General features: G+C 36.8%; 2 protein-coding genes across 4 annotated transcripts in view; one reads left to right on the forward strand and one right to left on the reverse strand.

Annotated features, from left to right (window-relative positions):
• Nucleotides 1-13,713, reverse strand: part of PCID2 (PCI domain-containing protein 2) — a 191,431-nt gene extending 177,718 nt beyond the window's left edge. Inside the window, exons 1-2 of the mRNA XM_090411518.1 lie at nucleotides 13,565-13,713; nucleotides 1,204-1,245 (exon numbers count right to left, since the gene is read on the reverse strand). Coding sequence (XP_090267644.1) covers nucleotides 1,204-1,245; nucleotides 13,565-13,600 — 78 coding nt within the window. The 5' untranslated portion in view covers nucleotides 13,601-13,713. The remainder of the gene's footprint in view (nucleotides 1-1,203; nucleotides 1,246-13,564) is intronic.
• Nucleotides 13,714-13,852: 139 nt separating this feature from the next.
• Nucleotides 13,853-23,722, forward strand: part of LOC150095063 (apolipoprotein D-like) — an 86,677-nt gene continuing 76,807 nt past the window's right edge. Inside the window, exon 1 of one of the 3 annotated variants that reach the window (XM_090411517.1) lies at nucleotides 13,853-13,947. The gene's annotated coding sequence lies outside the window, so the exon portion shown is untranslated. The other 2 variants (XM_090411515.1, XM_090411516.1) reach the window with 2 other exon arrangements.

Consider the following 23,722-nt stretch of genomic DNA (forward strand, 5'->3'; position numbering starts at 1 on the left):
TTCCCGTAAAAGCCTTTGGCTCTCTCTCTTGTTCCAGCAATATTACCATCTGATGATACGCTCTTTGCAAAGTGTTCACTTAGTAATTCTACTATTTTGACTGACTCAGTTACCTCCTGACCATCAGCATTCATTAAAATCATTCAGCTGTATACATTCTTTCTTTTACTTGCAGCATATCGAAAGAATTGTTTGGGATTATCTTTAGCCTGTATTGCAACTTTCTTTCATACTCTGCTTTTGCCTTTCTTACCACACTAGTTACCCTTCTGGCCTGTGCCTTGTACCGTTTATGTGCCTGCCAGTCACCTTTCTCCTTAAATTCTCTCCATTATTGTTTCTTTTTTTTATTTTTTTTGCAGCTCCAGCTTAATGATGATATTTATCCATTTAACTGCCATTACCGCCTTCAAACACTCCTTTACCACTTCCCATGAATTATCAACACCCAGCCCTTGAAATTTTACATGCCATGGCACTGATCCAAGCAATCTCCTAAGCTTGTCATACTTACCAGTCCTGTAATTCCACATAACTGACCACTGAGAAGTGGTCAGTTATGTGGAATCAAGACCATATGATCACTCTAATTGTTGGCAACGTGGTCATATCCGTTATAGACAAATTCTCAAATGCAATTACTAGATCAAGCACTTGCAAACCCCTAGTATATTCCATTACATGCTGTATCAGGTAATCATCCCTTAGTAGCAACATAAAATCCATTTCCTTCTTTTCACGTGTCCTCTCCTCCTTTCAATCTATGTTTCCATAGTTGAAATCTCCCATAATAATTGCTTGTCCTCCACTCATTGAGTCTATTTGCTGATGCATACTATCTCCATCATCTTTTCCATCCCCTGGTCTATAGCAGCATCCAAGTTATATTTTGTTCTGCTGGCCTCAATCTCACGCCAGATAGCTTCAGATGTGCTATTTTCAATGGCCTGTAGTTGAACTTTTACTCTATATTCTACTAATATATGATGTAATATTAGTAGTATTACATATGCTTGTCAGTAAAAAAAATATTTTTTATGACTAATGTTAATAATAAGCAGAAACCAGTATATGCAATGAGAAATGTGAAAAAACAAAATTTAATGCGCATAACTTATATGAACAAAATTTAAATTCGAAAAAAAAAAAATTAAAATTTCAAAACCAATTTACAAGTTGCAGGTTACTTAAAAATTTACGTACCGCTGCTGTATGGCCTCTTCCTGATTGAATTGCTTCATCAAACTAAACAGAAAAACAAGTATATAATACCTGAAATGCTGAACTAATGATATTTAATAATTATAAAAAAATTAAAAGTATAAATAATTATAATAATGATATTTAAGTTATATTAACCTATTATATTAAGTGCTCAAACACTTAATAATGTGAAATAGAAAAAAAAGTTTAAAAAAAATAGAAAAAAAAAAGTTACTACATAGGAATGAACATAATGCAACTTTTGTTTTGTAAACAAAAATTCTTCCTTTCTATAAACAGAAAGGGAGAATTATGAAGTTGTTCTACCATGAGACTTAGTATCTCACTGCAAATGAGATATACAAAACAGATTACACGTCAGAACTATTTTCTGCCACAAGCAAGCCATCATGTCTCTCTATTTAGAACTGTAAGAGCATTCTATCTTTTGTATATTGCATATAAAAGAAATCTAGTGATGTAATGTTTGGGTGTTTAAAAGGGGTGCCAATCCATCAAATTAGGAATTTCATATCAAAGTAATTGCATCTAATCTTCTAACCAACAGGGCAAGCTACCACTATGCTGTAATATTTTACCATTGACATCTTCCATTTGTAAACAATGTACAGCTGAAGCATGTCCTTTATGACTGTTACTTCACAGGAAAAAAAAAAATGTCATAATGCAACTGAATATTACCTAAACCACACATTTACCCTAGGACTGTTCTGGGCATGATCAACAATGATTGAAATTCTTGGAAACTAATATCCTCATGTTGTGTCAATTCACTTTCCCAGAGATGTGAAATATCTCATCTGTAAACAACATTTTACTCAGATAACTGTCATCATCTAGTCACATAAGCATTTTTTTTCTGCAAATCTGACATGGCAGTTTCTCATCCTTTTTCCAAAGCATAGAGAATCTGCTTCTAAAAAAAAAAAATAAAATAAAATAAAAAAAAAAAAAAAACCGGATATAATGTTCTTTATGAATTTGAACTACAATGGATAACTGCAAATTCTTTGTGCAGCTATGTCTGTGATTTGCAGTTTTCTGGAAGCAGCCCCATGCTTATATGACAAATCTGTAGGAATGCTTCCCTTGGGTTCTACATTCATTTCTCTGTGCATAGCTCAGTTGCTTCTTTCTTGATCAGGAAAATTCCCAGTTTCAAAAAAATTTCTTGCACTGTGCTCTGGTGATTTTCTTGGCTAGTGAGTACTTTTGAAAGTGAATTCAAAAATTTCATCACAGTTGGATGACTGATTTTGTTTCAGAAAACCCGCCAATATAGTTCTCTTGTCGATTTGCAATTTTTAGCTTCTTGTCATGCGACATTCCATGATTTCAGATTCATGCTATGAACATAAACCTCCTAAGTCTATCTATTCGTCAACATAGGTCACGCTTTTTTTTTCTTATTAAAAGTAATTTTTAATTTTATATTAAAAGTTTTCAAGGACTTTTGGCTCATCCTGCATTTTTATAGATATATACAATAGAATTTTGATTAACATATATTTTATAAAATATATTTAGCCGTAAATTACACTTACCATGCCGTATGTGTGTGTGATTTTCATTTATCACATAGAGATATCTATCACCTCTATTTGATAAAACCAAAAGTGAATTGAATAAAAGTCTCATGTTTGCTCTCTAGGTAAGTAGTACCTTCTGAATTACATACTCTTCTGGAAATATGCCAGAGGTTAACAGCTTTCACATGTTGCAGTGACAAAAAAAAATGTTAACATGAGAGAGAGAGAGAGTGTGTGTGTGTGTCTGTGTACACTACATAATATATAGTATTACATTTGCTTGTCAGTACGAAAAATATTTTTTTTATGACTAATGTTAATAATAACCAGAAACCAGTTACTTGTTCTGCTTTCACGCTACATTTGTAAGATGGCCTGCAAATGCAGTCAGTTCAACACTGGTAATTCATGTGTAACTTCGACTTAACCTCAGTTTTATTAATTCAACATATATAAGATCAAAGGTTAAGGCATTTGTAATTGTGGGTACCAATTATATTTAAACACTAATTAAAACTACCTTATATGTTTATAAAAATATACATTAATGGGACTAAGCTAGATGAAGTAGAAGAGGAGTGAAAAATTTTAAAGTGATGGTATACAGGGAGGTAACTTTCAGGAAACACTGTAAAGGTGAAAGGATCCAGAGGATTGGTGTAATCATGAGAAGAACATTAACTATCCAAGGTAAGGATGTCACATACATGCATACACAAGTTTTGTCAAATTTCAAGAGTATGATGATATTTTGATGAGCATACAAAGGTGGGTAACATATAGAAAGGCTTGGGCATTGTCGATTAATCATAATAGCACTTCACAGTAAAAGCAACACCGAAGAGGAAAAACTAAAGTAATTTATTATTATTGCCGCCCTCTCCAAGGAGTCGGCAGGCTCATTGTGGAAGGTTCATTCAACTGACAACATATATTTATCATACTGACTCTTAAAATCCTTAACACTTCTTCCATTAACACAAATTCCGGTAGTGCGTTCCATTCACTGACAATTCTTCATGTAAAAAATCTACTCCTCTCACCCATCTCCACCACACTCTAACATAACTTCCAGGAATGGGCTCTGGTTTTTCCACCTCTTGCCTTCTACTCTTTTTAGAATCTTATCTGGATTAATTTGATAAAATTCTCTCACTAACTTAAATGTCTCTATCATATCACCTCTTTTTATCTTATCCACTAAACTATGCAATCCACATTTCTTCAACCTCTCTCCATAGCCAGCATTCCAATCCTGATATTGTCTTAGTTACTCATCTCTGGACCCTCTGCAATGTCTCCATATTACACTGAAAACCAAGAGACCGGACCTAAGCACAATAGTCCTATTAAACTAACTAGTCTTAATAGTCCTAAATTAACCCTAATTGAACTAACTAAATTTCTTGTATAATAGGACCTGTAGAGTATCCATAATTAAAGAATTGCATGGGTGATACAGTAAAAATTAATTTATTATACAGATATCAGTGTGAGCAGAGAACAACAATAAGGAATTAGAATAAAAACAGTAAGGCACATGCACTACATTGAAATCTCTCACTCACTACACACACACACACACACACACACACACACACACACACACACACACACACACACACACACACACACACACACACACACACACACGTTCATTGGTTAAAAAAAATTAAAATTAGATAATTGAGTTCAAAAGCATGAGAAAACACTAGCCACAGGATCCAATGGGAAAATGCCAAACTGTTACACAGATTCATTATTAAAAATTATGGAAACAACTATCGTGTTATAGTAAAACTTCAGTTTAATAAAAACCAAAATAATCACTCAATGTTTCGACTTTCATATCAAGGTCATCATCTGGAGCATACACACATACACAAAGAAACAAGCTACATTACAATCTACATGGAATGCTAAAGTTACATTAACTTGATCAACTGTTAAAACTACTGGCCTAACTTCTGGAAAAAAGAGTGCTGTTATTATTATTATCTATTTAGTTACAAATCAGTAGAGGATATATTAAGCTAGAGAGCAACATGCTCTCACATAAATACTCATAGAAATTAGAACAAAACAGTATAGATAGTGGCCAATAAGAGTTGAAATTATTACTTAGAGTAAATAAGGGTTTGCTGGAAAACTTGAACTTAAGTGAGCTGAGTGTGTCTCATCCAAATTCATGGGATTTTTATGCCACCATTATTGGTGAGATGAAGATAGTTAATCAGGATTTCACAGGTTTCTTTAAATTTGCATTCATACCAGGTTTTTTTTAACCTGGTTTTTAACTGTATTTTTACCAGGTTTTTGTAAAATGTAAAGAATATTTTCCAATCAATTTGGTGCAGGATGTTAAGAGTGTGATCTGAGAGGCCTGTTTCACCAAAATTGTTAAATTTAATATGTCATTTGTGTTCTGTTTTATGGACAGGAATTGTACATCCAGTTACACCAATATAAGGTAAGTTACAGGTGCAATGGATATGGTATACTCCAGGGTTGATCAATAGTGGGGGGAGGGTTCCTTAAAGAAGTTGAATATGTTTTTTAATGTTCTATAGGCGGTTTAAAAGTAGCATTAAGATTATAATGGTGTAGAATTCTATTTATTTTATCTGAATAACCCTTTAATGCATGAGATAGATATGGTTTACTATAATCTATATTATACACATTTTTTGAAGTTTTATGAAGAACATTATTCATGGTATTTTTGATAATTATAATAAAACTTCAGTTTGATAAAACCAAAATAATCATTCAATGTTTCAACCTTCATATCAAGGTTATCATCTGGAGTATACACACATACACAAAGAAACAAGCTACATTAGAATCTACATTATAGTTATTTATAAATGTATTGCTAATAATTTGTAATTCTTGTTTAAGAGCAAATTGTTATAGCTCTGTTTTTGAGGGTGTTAATGACCTCAAGTTTTTGTGAAGAGTGGTGTTAAGAGTTAGCAGGTATAGGCTTGCGGTAGATAGTGAAGGATAGACTGCCTGAGGTAAGACATGTGACCAGTATATCCAGGAAAGGAAGTGAGTTTTGATTTTCAATTTCAACAGTAAATTGTATGCATACATTTTATTATTGAATCAAAAAAAAATAAGGACTCCCCCCCCATTTTTAATAATGAGTGCTGATCACCATGTAACCATGAAGGAAAGGATGTTAGACAGATTCATGTATAAATTTGTATTTATACATGAATCTGTGTATAAACATGAACAATTATACAAAGAAAGTACTGAAGTCCTACTTCATCAACTTAACCTCAATTGTAATGACTGCGTTACAGTTTCTAAAGTGTAGGAAACTCTTCTACTTAACTGTATTAAATAAATTTGTATTCTCAAGTTTAATTTTTAACTCAGTTATGTAATTATGAAAATAAATACTCATACATTGGGTTTATTTGGTCATAACAATATTAAAATGAAAACCAACTAGTTTTGCTACTGATACGTGTGGCTTCTTTTGAGTTAGTATGAATAAAAAAATACAACAAAAGGCTAAATGAACTAACATTATTAAAATACATAAAAATATGTAAGAACCATTACAATATAAGTTGAAATGAAAGCAGTGGAATAGCATGAATTAGCTACTGATCAATAATGTATGCAAATAGTTGGTTGAAAAGTTAGAGTACAGCATGAGGAAATATCTAATGAGCAATTTCCAATCACACAGGATTAATCCTTGATTCCTATTGAGCAGCATTCATTCAGTACACTCAATAGGAATCAAGGATTAATCCTGTGTGATATTTGAAAATTGCTTAGATCTTTCTGCATGCAGACTAACTTTTCAACCAACTCCCTATTAAATGGATCTGATTTGAAAGTGAGCCTACATCTGACTTTTTTGGTGACTGATTGTGACATGCTGAGACTGATTCATGCCTTTTGTTTAAGGCTTTTCTGAAAGTAAGAATCAACAGTTACTAGATTTATTCTATTTCTCTCTTTTCTTTTTTTAAAAATTTATTTCAGGCAGGCCCTCTTTGCCAGGTCAGAAGGTGGGAGGCCACATTTGGGAGTCCCACCAGAACTTGGTGGCGGAGGATTGTGACCAGTGGTGAGCTATAAGGGGCTCGTGTGAGCCCTTTGTTAAATTTTTCTCAGATTTGTGAGCCCCTTGTTAATAATCTTGTAGAACTAGAAAATACCACCGTGGAATGTATACATGCTACTATAATTGCTACTTTAAATTCATATGGATTTTCTGATAACTATATAAAAATCATTTCATTGCATTTTGTTCTGATGGAGCTAGTGTAATGTTAGAAAACAAATCAGGTGTTGCAATCAAACTTCTACAAAAATTTCCCAATGTTGTGATTTGTCATTGCTCTCACGATAAAAAACATTAAAGAAATAAATAATTTTGAAATATTTATGGATAAATTATATGCTTTTTATCATCAATCACCAAAAAATCATCGAGAATTAAATACGATTGCAAAAGACCTTTGTATCGAAATTTTAAAGATCAGCCGTGTGTTTGGACCACGATGGGCAGCTTGCAGTTTACGAATGGCTCTTGCTTTGTGGAGAAATTACCAAGCTTTATGCAAGCATTTTGCATCAAACGATAAATATAATGGCTTTATAAACCGACTTCTCAATTTGGAATTTTTAAAAGATCTAGCATTAATGATTGATATTCTACAGGAATTATCATATCTGTCAGAAGCTCCACAAAGTCACAATATAAGTATCATAAGGGCTAAGTTAGGCTTTTTTTTTTTGCTCGACAATGTGAGCCATTTGTTAACATTTCCATAGCATACCACTGATTGTGACCATTGGAAGTTCCTCTTGCAGTTGCAGCCCCTACAAACCACTTAAGAAAGGTGGGCCTTGAAGATGAATGAATGAATTTCCTCTCTTATTTAGAATTTACAACTACTTTATAAACTTCAAATAGGCAATTCCCAGTGGGAAAGCCCAGAGGAAAGCAAGGCATGGACAGGCAATTGCACAATTCAGAAGTTTTTATGAATTCTTACAAACAAAATGGCCTGATTGACTACAGGTTGAGCTTAAGAGGCCAACAACCACTCCAGTCATCAACAACAGATCAGTCTTGAACTCTGTACTCGCAATCTGACTCAAATTAATCCAGAAAACAGTTGAGGAACAAGATGGGTTCTGCAAAGTCAGAAGGGAAAAACAACCCAAGGAGCCAACATCAAATATTGGCTTCAAACCTGGCAGGGAAAACCAAACCCCAATGCCTAACCAATTCCAGCAAAGCTGCAGTTGTAGCACTATAGGCAAAATGCTAATTGAAGTCAGCCAAGGTAACCCCTACCAGGATTCCACAAAGAATCCTCACTGCACTAGCTTGTGGCTAACAGATGTAGATAAGCCAAACTCTCTATGGATTTTGTTCTGGAATGCAAATAGTCTAGGAAACAAAATGCATGAACCAGAAGAATTTACAACATGCTATACTGCTGAGGTAATCCTTGTAAATGAAATGCACTTTTGGCCAGCTGACAACCCCAAAGCTCAGGAACAATTCTATACTGCAATGACAGATCCAATGCCAGGGAGAAGGTGCAGCCATATTTGTCAAGCTAAATATAGAACACAATACAATTGTAAATCCTGTCTAGTAAATTTCCATCAACATAGAAATCAAGGCGAAGTGGGGGGGGTCAAAACTGCAAGTATAATTCCCTTGAAAATATACTCTATATATATAACTCCCCAAACAGTTACTAGAAGCAGACTTGACTGAAATTCTAGACACACACAAAGCAGTGCTAACAGCAGGTGACCTGAATGCTAAGCACACAGCCTGGAACAACAGAACTACAAATCAAAATACTAGATTTTGATTTGTCGTTCTGTTGTTCTACTGTCAGGAGCTGTTTACAGGACTTCGTGGGTCCCACAAAAGAATACTGGTATTTTAAATGCAAATACTGTATTAAAAATTAAATGAATAAATAAAATACAGAAGTAACAAATTTTGAAAATGTGGAGTGTAAGGGAGCTGCATGGGCAACTTGGTATACATCCAAAGTGTAACTGAGCTCTTATCATGTTCACCCCCAAAAAAATTCTAGAATGACCACAGCTACAATACCTTTACTTTGGTCTCAGGCATTGGCCAGTCTGATTAGCGTATCTGCTCTCCAGCCAAAAGGCTGTAGGTTCGAATCCTAACATGGGCATGGATACTTGTGATTGTCTATGAAAATAGTAATGGTCGGTGGTAGATGGCGTTTGTGTAGCCGATGAAAGTAGAGCGGTTCGTTGTAGATGGAGAGTTGTGGAGTCGGTGCCCTCCCTCGATGAGTCTTTGGACTCCCTGGAGGTGTCAAGTAATAATAATTATTATTATTATAGTAGAATCACTTTATCATCTGCATACTCCACACACACACACAAGAAAGAGAGAGAGAGAGAAAGAAAGTATGAGGTGACCATGTCTTTTTCTATCCAACCATCCATTCAGGAAAACATGCATCAAGAGTTTTTTTTGCACAATGTTTCGAAAAAGGTAAAATATGCCTCAGTGAAGTTAAAAAATAATATCAGGATATTAATTGAATATCTAGATCCCGTCAAGATCTAGATATTCAATGAGTAAACTAAAACCCAAAATAATTGACATCTTTGAGATGTGAAATGTTGCATCATATGAAAATATGACTCTCAGGAAGCTTCTCTCTTCTTCAATCTTTTCCCACATACTTGCAGAAAACTTAAAATAAGCTTGTCCATCAATTTCAGAAATATGCTCAATGATGTTCAATTTTTTTCACTATTTTTGTACAATTTTCACAAATGTCACAATTTTTTTGAAGGACATGTGAACAGTGAATTGAGGCACACCTAACTCAAAACTCTTGCACAAACAGCTGACACAATAGTTTCTTAAAAAAAAAAAATTTCTCAGGTATAGTATAGATTTAAGTTTTATAACACAGCGAGATTAATTATACCAATGTATGATATTTACCATCACGTAGATTAGCATGACAAATTCACCAAAATATTCATCACATACGAATTACTCACTCAGAGTTTGGTGGATAGAAGAAGGAGAGATGATATGATTGAGACTTTTAAACTGTTGAAAGGTGGTTACAGGGTTGACACTGGGGAGTTCTTTCGTTTGGTTGAACAGCAGGAAGGAGTGATGACAAGAGGCAATCCCTGGAAGGCACAAAAGGAAACCATGAGCAAGAGGGCGAGGAGTGGTTTCTTTGCATGGAGGGTGGTTGAACCATGGAATGCACTGCCTGATGGAGTGATGAGAGCGAGAACAGTCAATGAGTTTAAGGAGTGGTATGATAGACTTTGTGTTTCATAGGGGGATCTCCCCTCGATGAGTCTTGATAAACTTTGTGTTTCTTAAGAAGGACCTCCCACGATGAGTCTTTTGACTGCATGGAGGCCTGGATAATAATAATAATAAAATTTTGCATATCATAAAACACAAAGGAGTTTGATTTGTTGAGTTGTTACTATCTTGATATCCACTAATTAAAATGAGAGATGAGCAAGTATGCACATAATGCTCTTTTGAATAGCATATATGCTTTCATAATGCACTATGAAAGCATATATATATGATACTTTCATAGTGAAAAATTTTTTATGAAGACACAACACGTTAGAATAATTACTTTACTTAACATTAAGAAAATAACATTAGATGTTTCGACCTCTGTATTGAGATCATCATCAGGAAAACATACATATGTACAGGATACAAGCTACATGACACTGCACTATACAAAAGTAAGATGAATCTAAATGTTTGTTGATCATTTACCCTAGCCTGACCTCTAGTGGGAAAAAAAAAGCGGACCTACATTAAACAAATTCAAAAGTCCTCTCATATTGAGATTTTTTTCTGTTTGGGGTTGTTCTAGATGCTATATGGGTGGAAGATGGGTCTTCCACATTCTTGGAATAATTAATCCATCATTTTTGTTCAGATTTGGATGATGTTTCAGAATTTCACACGCTTCTTTGAATTTTCTTTCAAACCAGGTTTTGGCATGGTGTAGGGACTTCGTGCCTTTCTAGTCAATTATGTGACATGTTTAGAGTGCTGAAAGTTTATTTTTCACTAGGTTAGACTATAATAAATTTAGTTTAATCCTTTATCCCAGTGAGAGCAAACAAAGTTTGCATCTGAAAATATCTTCAGGACTGAATATAGTGTTGTACTATCTTACCTGGGTAAGTAGTACAACACCAGACAACTCATAGCAAAGGTGGAGCAAGCTACCAACAATCCTATCCCAGTATCTCCCATAATGCAAAACACATCTCCTTGTGGATATGTATACTGTTATGCATTAAGGGATTGGCCACTACCCAGACTAGTTTCGACTTTTATTGAGGTCTCTTCAGTGGGAGCCAGGCCCAGAGTTGGAGATACCAGGCAGAAGCAGTAGCCAGCTCATCCTTACATATGGGAGATACTGGGATAGGAGTGTTGGTAGCTTGCTCCACCTTTGCTACGAGTTGCCTGGTGTTGTACTACTTACCCAAGTAAGATAGTACAACACTATATTCAGTCCTGAAGATATTTTCAGGCACAAACTTTGTTTGCTCTCACTGGGATAAAGGATTAAACTAAATTTATTATAGTCTAACCTAGTGAAAAATAACCTTTCAACATCTTTCCCTAAATCCAGAGTAATTTAATAAAAAAAGGTGGCAAACTTTTTGGCAACTCCTGTAGGTAAAGATGATCTTGCTTCTGCCTAGTATCTCCAACTCTGGGCCTGGCTCCCACTGAAGAGACCTCGATAGGGGTCGGAACTGGTGGGGGCTGGCTTTGAGAGGCTCTGCTTGGGGATAGGTTTTTGTCTATCTCTGAGTAGGGTCACTGCTGAGATTATGGCTCTGGCTGGTGGTGGGGTGAGCCTGCCACTGGGTAGAGCCAACACTGAGAAGTTCTTCTCGGTGACGGGGTGAGCCTGTCACTGAGTGGAACAACGCTGAGTTGGATGGTCTTTCGGCCACTATGGAGTGGTCTAGGGATCGTCCTAATTTTTAGAGAGGTCTTTACTTAAATACACCTCGATAGGGGTCAGAACTGGCTTTGAGAGGCTCTGCTTGGGGAAAATTTTTTGCCTGTCTCTGAGTAGGACCACTGCTGAGATTATGGCTCTGGCTGGTGGTGGGGTGAGCATGCCACTGGGTAGAGCCAACGCTGAGAAGTTCTTCTTGGTGATGGAGTGAGTCTGTCATTGAGTGGAACAACGCTGAGTTGGAGTCTTTCGGCCACTATGGAGTGGTCTAGGGATCGTCCTAATTTTTAGAGAGGTCTTTACTTAAATACACCTCAATAAAGATCGAAACTAGTCTGGGTCTTCAATCCCTTAATGCATAACAGTATACATATCCACAAGGAGATGTGTTTTGCATTATGGGAGATACTGGGATAGGAGTGTTGGTAGCTTGCTCCATGTTTGGAGTGCATTGTCTGATAGGCCTGTTTTAGTGGAGGCATTTAATGTGACATTTGAGCTCATCTTTTCTGATTGGGATGGTGCATCCTGTTTCCTCCTATGTAAGGTAAGTTACAGGTACATTGAATTTTGTAAACCCCTAGGTGGGCAAGGTATGGAAGAGGATCTTTGGAAGAGCTAAGTAAATTTCTGAAATTTGTCAGGGGTCTAAAGATTGTCTTAATATTTATTTAAATAGTGTTCCATTTTTTCTGAAATGCCCCAATGTAAGGTATGGCATTCTTGTAATCTTTTTTGCTTTTAATGGCATTTTTATGGAAGATCTCTGAACCAAAATTTGGTTCAGAGATCTTCATTCAGAGCTTGTTCATTGGAGCAAATTGTTAGAACTCTGTGTTTGAGGGTGCTAATGACTCTTAGTTTTTGTGTTGGGTGGTGGTATGAATTTTTATGTATATGTATTGGTCTGTGTGTGTAGGTTTGCAGTAGACTGAAGGAGAGGCAGCCTGAGGGAATAATGATACTTTGATACCTTTGTATATATCTGAACTTATTTTTCAATTCTCATTATAATAGCACTGTGTTGTCCTTATCATCAGCAAGATGTCCCCCCAAACTTCATTCCCTGCCTCTTCAAGAAAGTAGAAAATTCTGATACTTTCAGAGAAGTAATAACGTAAGTGGATTATAAAAAAAAACAACTTAATGTTTTAAAAATGTATCAAGTGGTACATAAATCTCACAACTCGAACTATTTAGAAATCAATTATTTACACGTTTTTTTTTCGAGGAAATATTATTATTACGTAACATCTCTTAAGGATTCATCGAGGGAGAAAATATGATTGGCAATCTCTGTAATAAGTATATAAAATTAATAATTTAGTCCTTTTTCGCGTCGATGAATTTAACGAAAGGTGCAAAGCCCAATGGTGATGCTAGAGGGTTACTCCGTTACTATTTGGACTCCAGGTCCTGATAACATTATGACACCGCCAAACACTCATCGAGGGAGAGTACAATGCAAAACCCGGTATCCACATTATTTAATTCTCTATCCATCTTAATATATCACAAACGGAAATGTGGGTTTTTCATATAGCCAAACTGGCCAAAAAAATACATTCGTTTCACATCCTTAGTTGCTTCATAGTAAATTATAAACTAACAACATCCTCCATAACATTAACTTTTTTTTTTCTCACAATGCTACATAAGCACATGGCAACTAATAGTGTCAACTTAAGTAAAGTAAGCAAGTCAGTAATTATTCTTCCTCATAAACTTATACCTACTAAATCTCATATACACACATAGAATTTCTAAAATACTATGAAATACCTGTTGTAGATACTGATTTATAGTGAAGTAAGCCATGCACACGTGAAAACTGTAATCAACACTACTAGTGTTCGCAATTTGCAACACCTGGAATGATATGGGCACGAACAGAATTGAAAAAGAATTATCCTTTTTATGCCAAATTCAGAACATCAACTTTGTTTGCGTGTATTTCTATTTAAGTACATAAACACTGGGCAATTTTGACGATTAGCCAAAATCGTTATTAAATAGAACGAAGATTGATAACCAGGTTTTCTTTTTCTACCGGAAATAACGAAACCACAGCGAAACTTAACATGAATTAATTTCGATCAAATACACACGTTGAGATTAATTCTTTAACTGCATGTAGCTTCGATAATTTCACATATCTGCAATGGGTAAATGAGAACCACACAAAAGTTTCAGATCTGGCAAGCAAATAATGCAACTCTAGATATAATTTAAGATCTTTTTATAAATAATTTTGATCAACATCTATTCAGCGAATCTTCGATTAGAAATTAAAGAAAATATATGTCGCTGTTGCTAATTGTGGGTAGGTAGGTAGGTAGGTATATATATATATATATATATATATATATATATATATATATATATATATATATACACTAGAGGGCTCCACCCCCCACCCGGTGGTTCCAGACTGGTAGGCCGGTTCTCCTTGAATTCTGATGACTCGAATTTTGAAGACTCGACACTCAGGGTGGCCCCTGAGTTTCAAATAACTTGACAGAAAATGTGACACAAAAACGTTACATAAAACCGTTTCATAAAAAGCTTATAATTTTATATTATAGAGTAGATTAGTTATTTAACTACAGTTTTTGATAGCTCTGTTGTTGTTGGTGTGTAATGTTTCTGTCGGTCTTTTTTGTATATACCTTTGTATTTTGACACCTGATGAAGTTAGCTTACCATTGAAACTAGTAGTGTCCTTATTAAACTTTATTCTTAATTATCTCGGTGATTTAAGTCATTAAAATTATTAAACACACACACACACACACACACACACACACACACACACACATATATATATATATATATGTTCAAATATGACTGTTGCTATTCCTATTTTGTTAATTTGAGTCCATGTTTTTTATCTTGTTATTTTTCCAGTTTTTTGTTATTATTTACACACCTAAAGAAGTCGGCGTTCCGACGAAACTAGTCTGTTATATTAAAGTTTTTTTTTACCTTCTCAGTGTTCTTAGTCAGTATAATTAAAAATAAAAAAATAAAAAATAAAATAAAGTCAGTATAATTATTAAATTTTAAATATATATATATTTATTTAAAAAAAAAAAAAAAATATATATATATATATATATATACATTCAGTACTTGGTAGCCATGGCTATGCAGATAAGATTAGTTATTTAATAAAATTTACATTATTTTGCACAATGTCTGTTAAGATATTTGCTATATAAAAGTGGTTTTTATATTACCTATATAAAATTTTTATGAAAAAATATCATTTACATTTTACTTCTTTTTAATATATTAGTACAATTGTTTTGTGTTTAAAACCTGCATTATATGCTTAATTTACTGTTCTCATTCCAAAAACATTATCCCTCTATGAAGCAAAAATATTAATACATATACACTATGTTGACAAAATTATTGAACACCTTATGTGCCATGCAAATTTTGAATCTTACCACATGCTAATAAAAGGTGGGATGTGCTGCATGTTTTACACTGTACTCTATGTCAAGATGCCATGTTCGGCTGAAGAGACACTTCCAACATGTAATGACAGTTGGATGTCATATCAATGGTCTTTCTGTCTGTGACATGCTCCCTATCTCAGCATACTGAAATCCATTATTGCTTATGTCATTTGTGGATGGAAAGTTGATGATGCTACCACAGCAGGAAAATGAGCTAGGAAGGCATCAAAACTCACTGACTGAAATCAATGAGCTCAGTTTCGGAATGTTTGAGCATGTCATCAGCAATGGACCTCCCAGTCAACCTGAAAAATACTGCAGGGATATCTGTCAGCACTAGAACTGTCTGCGGAGAGGTGCATGCCTTAGGTTACCAAGGCAGAGCTGCTGCAAATAAGCATCCCCCCCCCCCTCCAATGCCAAATGACATTACAACTTATGGAACAGATTGTGATAAAATCAAAGGCACTTCTCCAGCGGTACACAAACAACAGACAGAGACATCCTCTTCACAGATAAGAAGATTTTTACATTAAAGGATCAGGTATATGCACCAGATAGTCACACAGCATGTACCATAGTATCCAGGATTCAGAGAGGTCGTCACCCCATGTCAGTGATGGTTTGGTGTGTGGGGGGGGTGACCTATTATTAGAGGCATCCAAGTTGCATTTCTGCTAGAAAGGGGGTCAGAACTTCTGCCAAAGTGTATCAAGACATCATGCTGGAACCCAACAGACTTCAACTGAGAAGTCTGTTGGCATCTTCAGGGTACATAACTGATGTAAGGCACTAAAAAGTAAAAAGCTGTTACAAACTAAAATCATCCGATTCCAATTATATTAAACAAAGAACAGGCGCGTACAATACATTCGTAGAGCGTGGATGATATCATTTGTTGTTATTTAGGAACGTTCTATAGTTGGCACTATAATTCAGTTCTGGCGAGTTGAAGGATCTGATAAGGGTCTTCAGATCACAGGCAAGATTAGTCCAACAGACTTAATTGGTGAAACTAGTTGGTATAACTTAGTTGTTTATTATATACACTTGATCAATATAATCCCAATAAAAGTCTTTCCAGAGCTTTTTGGTCAAGAAAATTAAACGTTTTTTAACAAGATGATATCTTAACAGGAATAGAAATGGAAGGTAAACAGGTATATTTCGTAAGGACAAGCAGGGAGGTGGGGAGTGCTGCTGATGACAGCAGGAGAATTATGTCCACATAAGGTAGACATGAAAGAAGGAAATAGTTATGAGGCAGTATGGTGTGAGGTGGAGGTTGACAGGAAAAAAGCATTTAGTTAGGTGTTGCTATAAGCCAGAAAATGTAGCCAGTGATGATGAAGAAATGTATAAACAACTTGGGTTAGTGAACATAGGAAGAGTTATTATTATGGATGATTTTAATTATGGTGGTATAGATTGGAATGACGAGATAGCATTTAGGAATAAGGAAAACGAATTTCTTGAATTCTTGAGAGAAAACTATCTCAAGCAGCATATAAAGGAGGGCACAAAAAGATTGAGAGTTTTAGATATGATCATTTAATTAGAGGATGTAATTGTGAGTGGGATCTCACACTTTCCTCCAGTTGGTGAAAGTAATCATGAGGTGATTGCCTGGGTTGCTGCTAGCCATATGCAGACTTCTATGAGGAAGGGATATATGTGGAATTATAAGGCTGGTGATTATGACAAGCTTAGGAGACAGCTTAGATCTATAGCATGGAATGAGGAGTTGAGTGGTAAGGAAATAGATGCTGCTGCTTGGGAACTGACAAAGAAATGTATCAAAGTATGAATGTATTGCGAAGGCCAAAAGGCTGAATAAGGTAGGTGTAAAATGGATGAATGAGGGGCTTAAGCATGAAATCTGGAAGAAGATACTTTGAAGGCAGTACAAGAAGAATAATGGTAATAATCAGTTACATGAAGAGTATAAAGAACAAGCTGGGAGTGTGACTCAGTTAGTAAGAAAAACAAAAGAGGTGTATGAACAGAAATTAGCACATTAGGCATAGAAAAACCCTAGAGAATTTTTTTAGATATGTGGCAAGTAGAAGAAAGAATGATCATGGCAAGATGATGTTAATGGATGAAAATGGTAGAATGATAACTGCTGCAGAAGACATTATTGAGGTATTCAGTGATCAGTTTATAAGGGTGTTTCATCCTCATCAGGATGAAATCAAGAGCAACTTGATTAGGACACAGGAGATATGGCTTAATTGTGAGTGAGCAGAAGGTATTTCAGGAAATAAATAACCTTGATGTCAATAAGGTGATAGGATTTGATGACATATCACCATGTGTCTTAACAGAATATTCCAGAGAATTGGCAGTAACATTGGCATGCCTGTTTAATAAGAGTCTTACAATAGTACAGGTTCCAAGGGAGTGTATAGAAGGTAAAATTGTTACACTGCATAAAGATGGTGATAAGGCTGTGACTACAAATTATAGTCCAATCTGTATATCTGGAGTTGTGGTGAAGGTATTAGTGAGATTGGTGAGAAGTAGGATACATAAATGGGTTGATAACAACAGTATTCTCTGTGTTTATCAGCATGGGTTTGTTAAATGGAGATCATGTTTTACTAACTTATGTAATATAACAAGGTGACAAATACCTTGGAGGGGGGGGATGAATCCAAGTACACCACTATACAGTGGTGTACTTGGATTTTTCAAAAGCTTTTGTTAGACTGCCACACAACAAGCTGTTAAATAAATTGAAATGTGGGATTGGATAACAGACTTCTCAGTTGAATCAGTGACTGGCTGTCAGATAGGTGTCAGAAAGCTGTATATGGCATTACAGTATCCCAAAAAAGGAAGGTCACTAGTGGTGTGTCACAGGGGTCAGTTTTGGGATCATTGTTGTTAAATTTGTATATTAATGATATTTGGATGGATTTAACTGGTGATATGCAGCTGTTTGAAGATGATGCAAAATTGGGATGCAAAAAAGATGTTATTATTGCCTTACAGGAGGCAATAGACTACATAAATGGGCACGTAAGTGGAACTGTCAGTTCAGTGTTGCAAAGTGTAAAATTTTGCAATTTGGTAAGTAGCAATGGGAAGCAAAGTATACACTTGGTGGGGAAACTATAAAGGAAATAGAGGAGATGAGAGATCTGGGAGTAGTGGTGGACAAGGACCTGACATTCAGGGGCCACATTGCACAAGTGGTGAAGACATCACATTGGAAAATGCAATGATGTGGAGGACCCTGACATGCAGAAACAAAGAAGTTGTGATGACATTGTATGAGGCCTTGATCAGGCCTAATATGGATTATTGCACAGATTTGATGGGTCCAGAAAAGATTCACAAAGGTGGTCAGCAGTCTTTGGAATATGGAGTATGAGGACAGATTGAGAGAATGAATATCGCAAAGCTTCGTGAATAGGAGGAGCGGGGGGGGGGGGGAATAAGATTCAGACATATAAGCTAGTCAGGAGTTATTATCAGGTTGACATAGAGGAGATTTTTTATAGAATGGGAGAGGGGTATAAAACAAGAGGCCATCACTGGAAATTGTATGAGGAGGGTGTGAGCAGAGTAGTGAGGATCAGTTTCTTTGCATGGAGAGTGGTTGGTATTCCTTTTTTCACCAACTAAGTGAAAAAAGGAATGAAGAAAGGGCTGAGTGCCCACAACTACCACTGATTCTGATGCTCTTTCCTTATCTGCAAAGCATGAGTTCTTTGTTTCAATGTTCTACCAGGAAATCAGGTTTTGCGTACCTTACTAAGTATTCTGGATATCAGCAAGGCAGTAGGACTGGAAGAAATTTTGCCCCTATCTTAAGGGAATGTGCTAACAAACTAATAGCACCATTATGCTGCTATTTAATGAAAGCTTTGCAATTAGAAAAGTTCCTGGAGAGTGGATGGGAAGCAGGGTAGTGCTACTCTTTAAGGGTAGGTGGGAGAATGGAGCATCAACCTATAGACCAGTTTGTATTATTTCCATGATTGTTCAGGTACTGGAGTAATGGGTAAGACTTGAGAAGATGAAAATAAGATTATCTGTGAAAGTCAGAGCATGCAGATTTATTAATGGACACTCTTGTTTCAGTAATCTGGTTAACTTTATTATTATTATTCAGGCCTCCATGGAGTCAAGAGACTCATCGTGGGAGGTCCTTCCTAGGAAACACAAAGTCTATCATACCACTCCTTGAACTCATTGACTGTTCTTGCTCTCACCACTCTATCAGGCATTGCATTCCACAATTCCACCACCCTCCACGCAAAGAAACCACTCATCACCCTCTTGCTCACAGCTTCCTTTCGTAACTTCCAGGGATGGCTCCCTTGTCATCGCTCCTTCCCGCTGCTCCACCAAGTGAAAGAACTTCCCAGTGTCCACCCCGTAACTGCCTCTCAACAGTTTAAAAGTCTCAATCATATCACCTCTGCTTCTTCTATCCACCAAACTCTGCAGTCCACATTCCCTCAGCCAATCCTCATAATTAAAATTGTACAGTCCTGAAACCATCTTTTTTTATCTGCCTCTATACCCTTTCCACAGTTAATTTATCCTCTTCAAATTCTGGGGACCAAATTTGAGAACAGTAGTGTTAAGTGTGGTGATCAGGGTCTTATACAAAGGAATGATAACTCTTCTATCTCTGCAGGTCAGCATCGTTCTCAGTATTGCAGCAATCCTCTGGGTTACCTTCACCACCTTTGCAATATGCCCCCTGAATTTTAGTTTTCTATCAATCGTCACCTCCAGATCTTGTCCACCCTACTTCCTCCAGTTGAGATACAGCTTCCCATCGATGTATCCCAAACTTCGAGACTTTATATTTTGCTGCATGAAACCGAAACCCCTATTCATTCACCCATCTGTCTTGTTTATTCAAATCCTTTTGCAGGACTGCCACATCTGTACTATTACTGATAACCCTTCCCAGCTTCACATCATCTGCAGACAACTGAATATCCCCTTGCAATCCATTGACAATGTCATTGATATAAAGGTTAAACAATACAGGTCCCAGTACTGAGCCCTGTGGAACCCCACTTGTAACCTTTGGCGTCCTTGATATTGCCCCATCATACACAACTCTCTTTCTGATACCTATCAGACAGCCAATCCTGAATCCAGTTGACTAACCCAACATCTAAACCCATGTGCTGTAACTTAAATATCAGCTTATCATGTGGTGCCCTGTAATTGCAAAATCCAAAAAAAAAAAAGTCAAAATATGCCTTTCCCTCATCAACTGCGCTTGTCACTTTATTATAAAAGGCAACCACATAACCTAAGCAAGAGTGCCCATTAACAAATCCATGTTGATTCTCACAGATAACATTACCTTCATCTGCCCAACACTGTATATAGTCCCTCACTAATTTATCCAAGACCTTAACAAGTACTGATGACACACAAACTGGCCTGTAATTAGACACTTCCAGTCTGTTTCCGCCCTTATGCAATGGCGCTATCTTACCCTCTTTCCATTCCCTGGGTACCTTTCCCGTAGCCAGACTTACATTGAAAAGCCAGGTCAAAGGAGCTGTCAGTTCTTTAGCACATTCTCTCAAAACCCATGGTGAAATACCATCCAGTCCCACAGCTTTACTGACATCCAGAGTACTCAGCTCAGTATTTGGAACACACTCTCCTCTTGCACCTGTAAACCTCGAACCTGCCCTAACTCTCTAGTATTAACCTTCTTCTTCAGGATGAAATACTCCAATAAAGTGCTCATTTGAACAACTCTACTATGTCTGCATCAGTCGCTCTATTCCCATTTTTATCCCACAATGTCTTTCTTCCACAATCATTTCTCCTCCTACTGGACACATAGCTAAAAAATAAAATTCCCCAGGATTTTCTTTGGATTTTAGTGCCAATCTCTTCTCATATTCCAATTTTGCCCTCCTCACCATACTAGTCACTCTCCTGGCCTGAGTCTTATATTCTTTCCCCTTCATGTGGGGCACCTGTTTATTGTGGAGGGGACCTCCCAGTGATGGTACTGGCCCTTTTTATTCTTCCTTTTTTCTTTGCTTTACTTCCCGTATTCTTGGCTCTGCTTTTCCTGAGTCTTTTTCATACTTTTTTCCAGACCACCATCACTTGGATCCAGCGCCCTGCTGCCATGTGATGCGACCTGTCGACATCCGGAAAGGAGGATCCTGGTAGTCTTGCACTATTTTGGCATGCTGGGCAGTCCTGGATGGCCCAGCCAGGATCAATCGGCTAGTGGGCTTGCCTGCAAGGGTCAACAGTGTTGCAGTAGATCTTTCACCACATGGTCCAGGGTCAGGATCCTAGACCTACTGTTGTGCCAGTATAGCATTCAGGGTAGCCCTGGCGTTCTACTCCTGAGCACAGTCTTTGCTTGCCAGGTAGTGGGCATCCATGTGTGGCTTCGTGGTGAGTGGGGAGCTCTGGCTCCAAACTAAAAACTCCTTGAGTATGAATCCTTCATCCTCAAATGTTTCAGGGACCCCTAACAAAGTTCCAACCAAGTACTGATACCATAGATACAGCATGCGAAAACAGAAACAAGAAACAAAAGACATTGGATACTAACATAAAGTCCAGTCAATGAAAAACCAATTGGGAAAATGTCACCCTTCTTTATTCAAAAAGGTTTAAAAGGACTGGCAGGACCTCCCAAAACTGTTAAGAAATTGCATTCTGGTGATATCCTCATGGAAACACTGTGTCAGCAACATTCCGAGAAACTACTGAAAGCAACGACAATGGGTGGAATACAAATCGCAATAACACCTCATACGAACACTCAATTCCAGTAGAGAAGTAATATCAGAATGGGAATCTCCTTGATGTTCCTGATGAGGAGATATGTTCAGAGCTTAAAGATCAAGAAGTGATGGGTGTGAGGCTCATCTTGATACGTAGGGATGGTCGCCTGGTTTCAACCAAGAACATCATCCTTACTTTTAATACACCTAGGCCTCCAACATCTGTAAAAGCAGGGTATCTGTCCTGTTAGACTGTACATCCCTAACCCGCTGAGATGCTTTAAATGTCAGAGATATGGACATGCCCAAACTGCCTGTCGTGGTTCTACTACCTGTGTCTGATGTGGTAGTAAAGAACATGATAACAAATCTTGCTGTGCAAAAAAAACTAAATGTGTCAACTGTCAGGGAGATCATCCAGCTTACTCTCGTGCATGTCAGAAATGGAAAGATGTAAAAGAAATACAAAAAATTAAAACAGAACAAAACATAACATATCAGGATGCAAAAAGAAAGCTGGCCACCATCACACATTGAGCGCATTAATCACAAGACCTATGGCCTTACTCCAGAGACAACTTCAAAAATGGTCCCAATCAATGAAAACTAACCTGTCAAAAAAATTATAGCAGAGATATCACTCAAAGATAAACCACCAGACACTCACACTGGAAAAATGGATACCTCGGTACCCACTAAAAGTAAACTAAACCTACCAACTGACCCTAACACATTTGATGTTTTGAACACTCTACCAGAGGAAGAGATGGCAACTGGCCGTCCATACTTCCCTAAAACAATAGATAAATATAAATCTGACGAAGGTAAGTCCTCAACCTCCCGAAAACCAGACAAATCAATAAAATCAAAACAATAGGAAAATTTTTACAATGCAACTGTCATGGGATTTGCCATAATATCGATGTTAGCCTGGAACTGTCCAGGCGAACTTTCAAAGTCAGAGTGAGAAATACGCTATCTCAACCATATCATCAAGAACAGGGTGTTTTCCAAGGCTCTGTCTTAAGTGTGACCCTTTTTGCTATTAAAATTAACTCAATCATTGAACAGCTTCCTCCCACTGTGGACAATGCTCTATATGTTGATGACTTCACAATTTACTCATGTCACTCACGTATATCACGAGGGTGATTGAAAGACAACTTCAGCAAGCAATTGATCATGTCTCTCTGTGGGCTCTTAATAATGGGTTTAGGTTTTTCAACAGAAAAAATTGTCTATGTACACTTCTGTCGAAAATGCACTCATCATCCAGATCCTGAATTAAAAAGGGGACATACTGTTATTCCAGTAGCTACAGAAACCAAGTTCTTGGGACTCATCTTTGACAGAAAACTTACATTTCTAACACACATTCTTCAACTAAGAGAAAAGTGCAAAAAACTTTGAACCTCCTTCGTGCTCTGTCCTCTACTGAGTGGGGTGCTGATCAAGCTTCATTGCGCCATCTTTATCGTGCACTTATATGTTCAAAGCTGGATTATGGGTCCCAAGTCTATAGTTCTGCAAGACAGAGTAACCTACGATGGTTGGATTACGTCCATCATCATGGTATGCGGATAGCTACTGGTGCCTTTCGCACATCACTCACTCAAAATCTTTATGTTGAAGCAAATGAACCAGCTCTATCACTTCGACGGAAACAGTTATCTCTTAATTATGCCCTAAAATAAAATCTCTCCCAGATCATCCTACATGGACTAGTATCT

Source organism: Typopeltis vanoorti, chromosome 21 (genome assembly GCF_054136105.1).
Source record: "Typopeltis vanoorti isolate ZY-2024b chromosome 21, IOZ_Tvanoo_1.0, whole genome shotgun sequence".
NCBI lineage: Eukaryota > Metazoa > Arthropoda > Arachnida > Uropygi > Thelyphonidae > Typopeltis > Typopeltis vanoorti.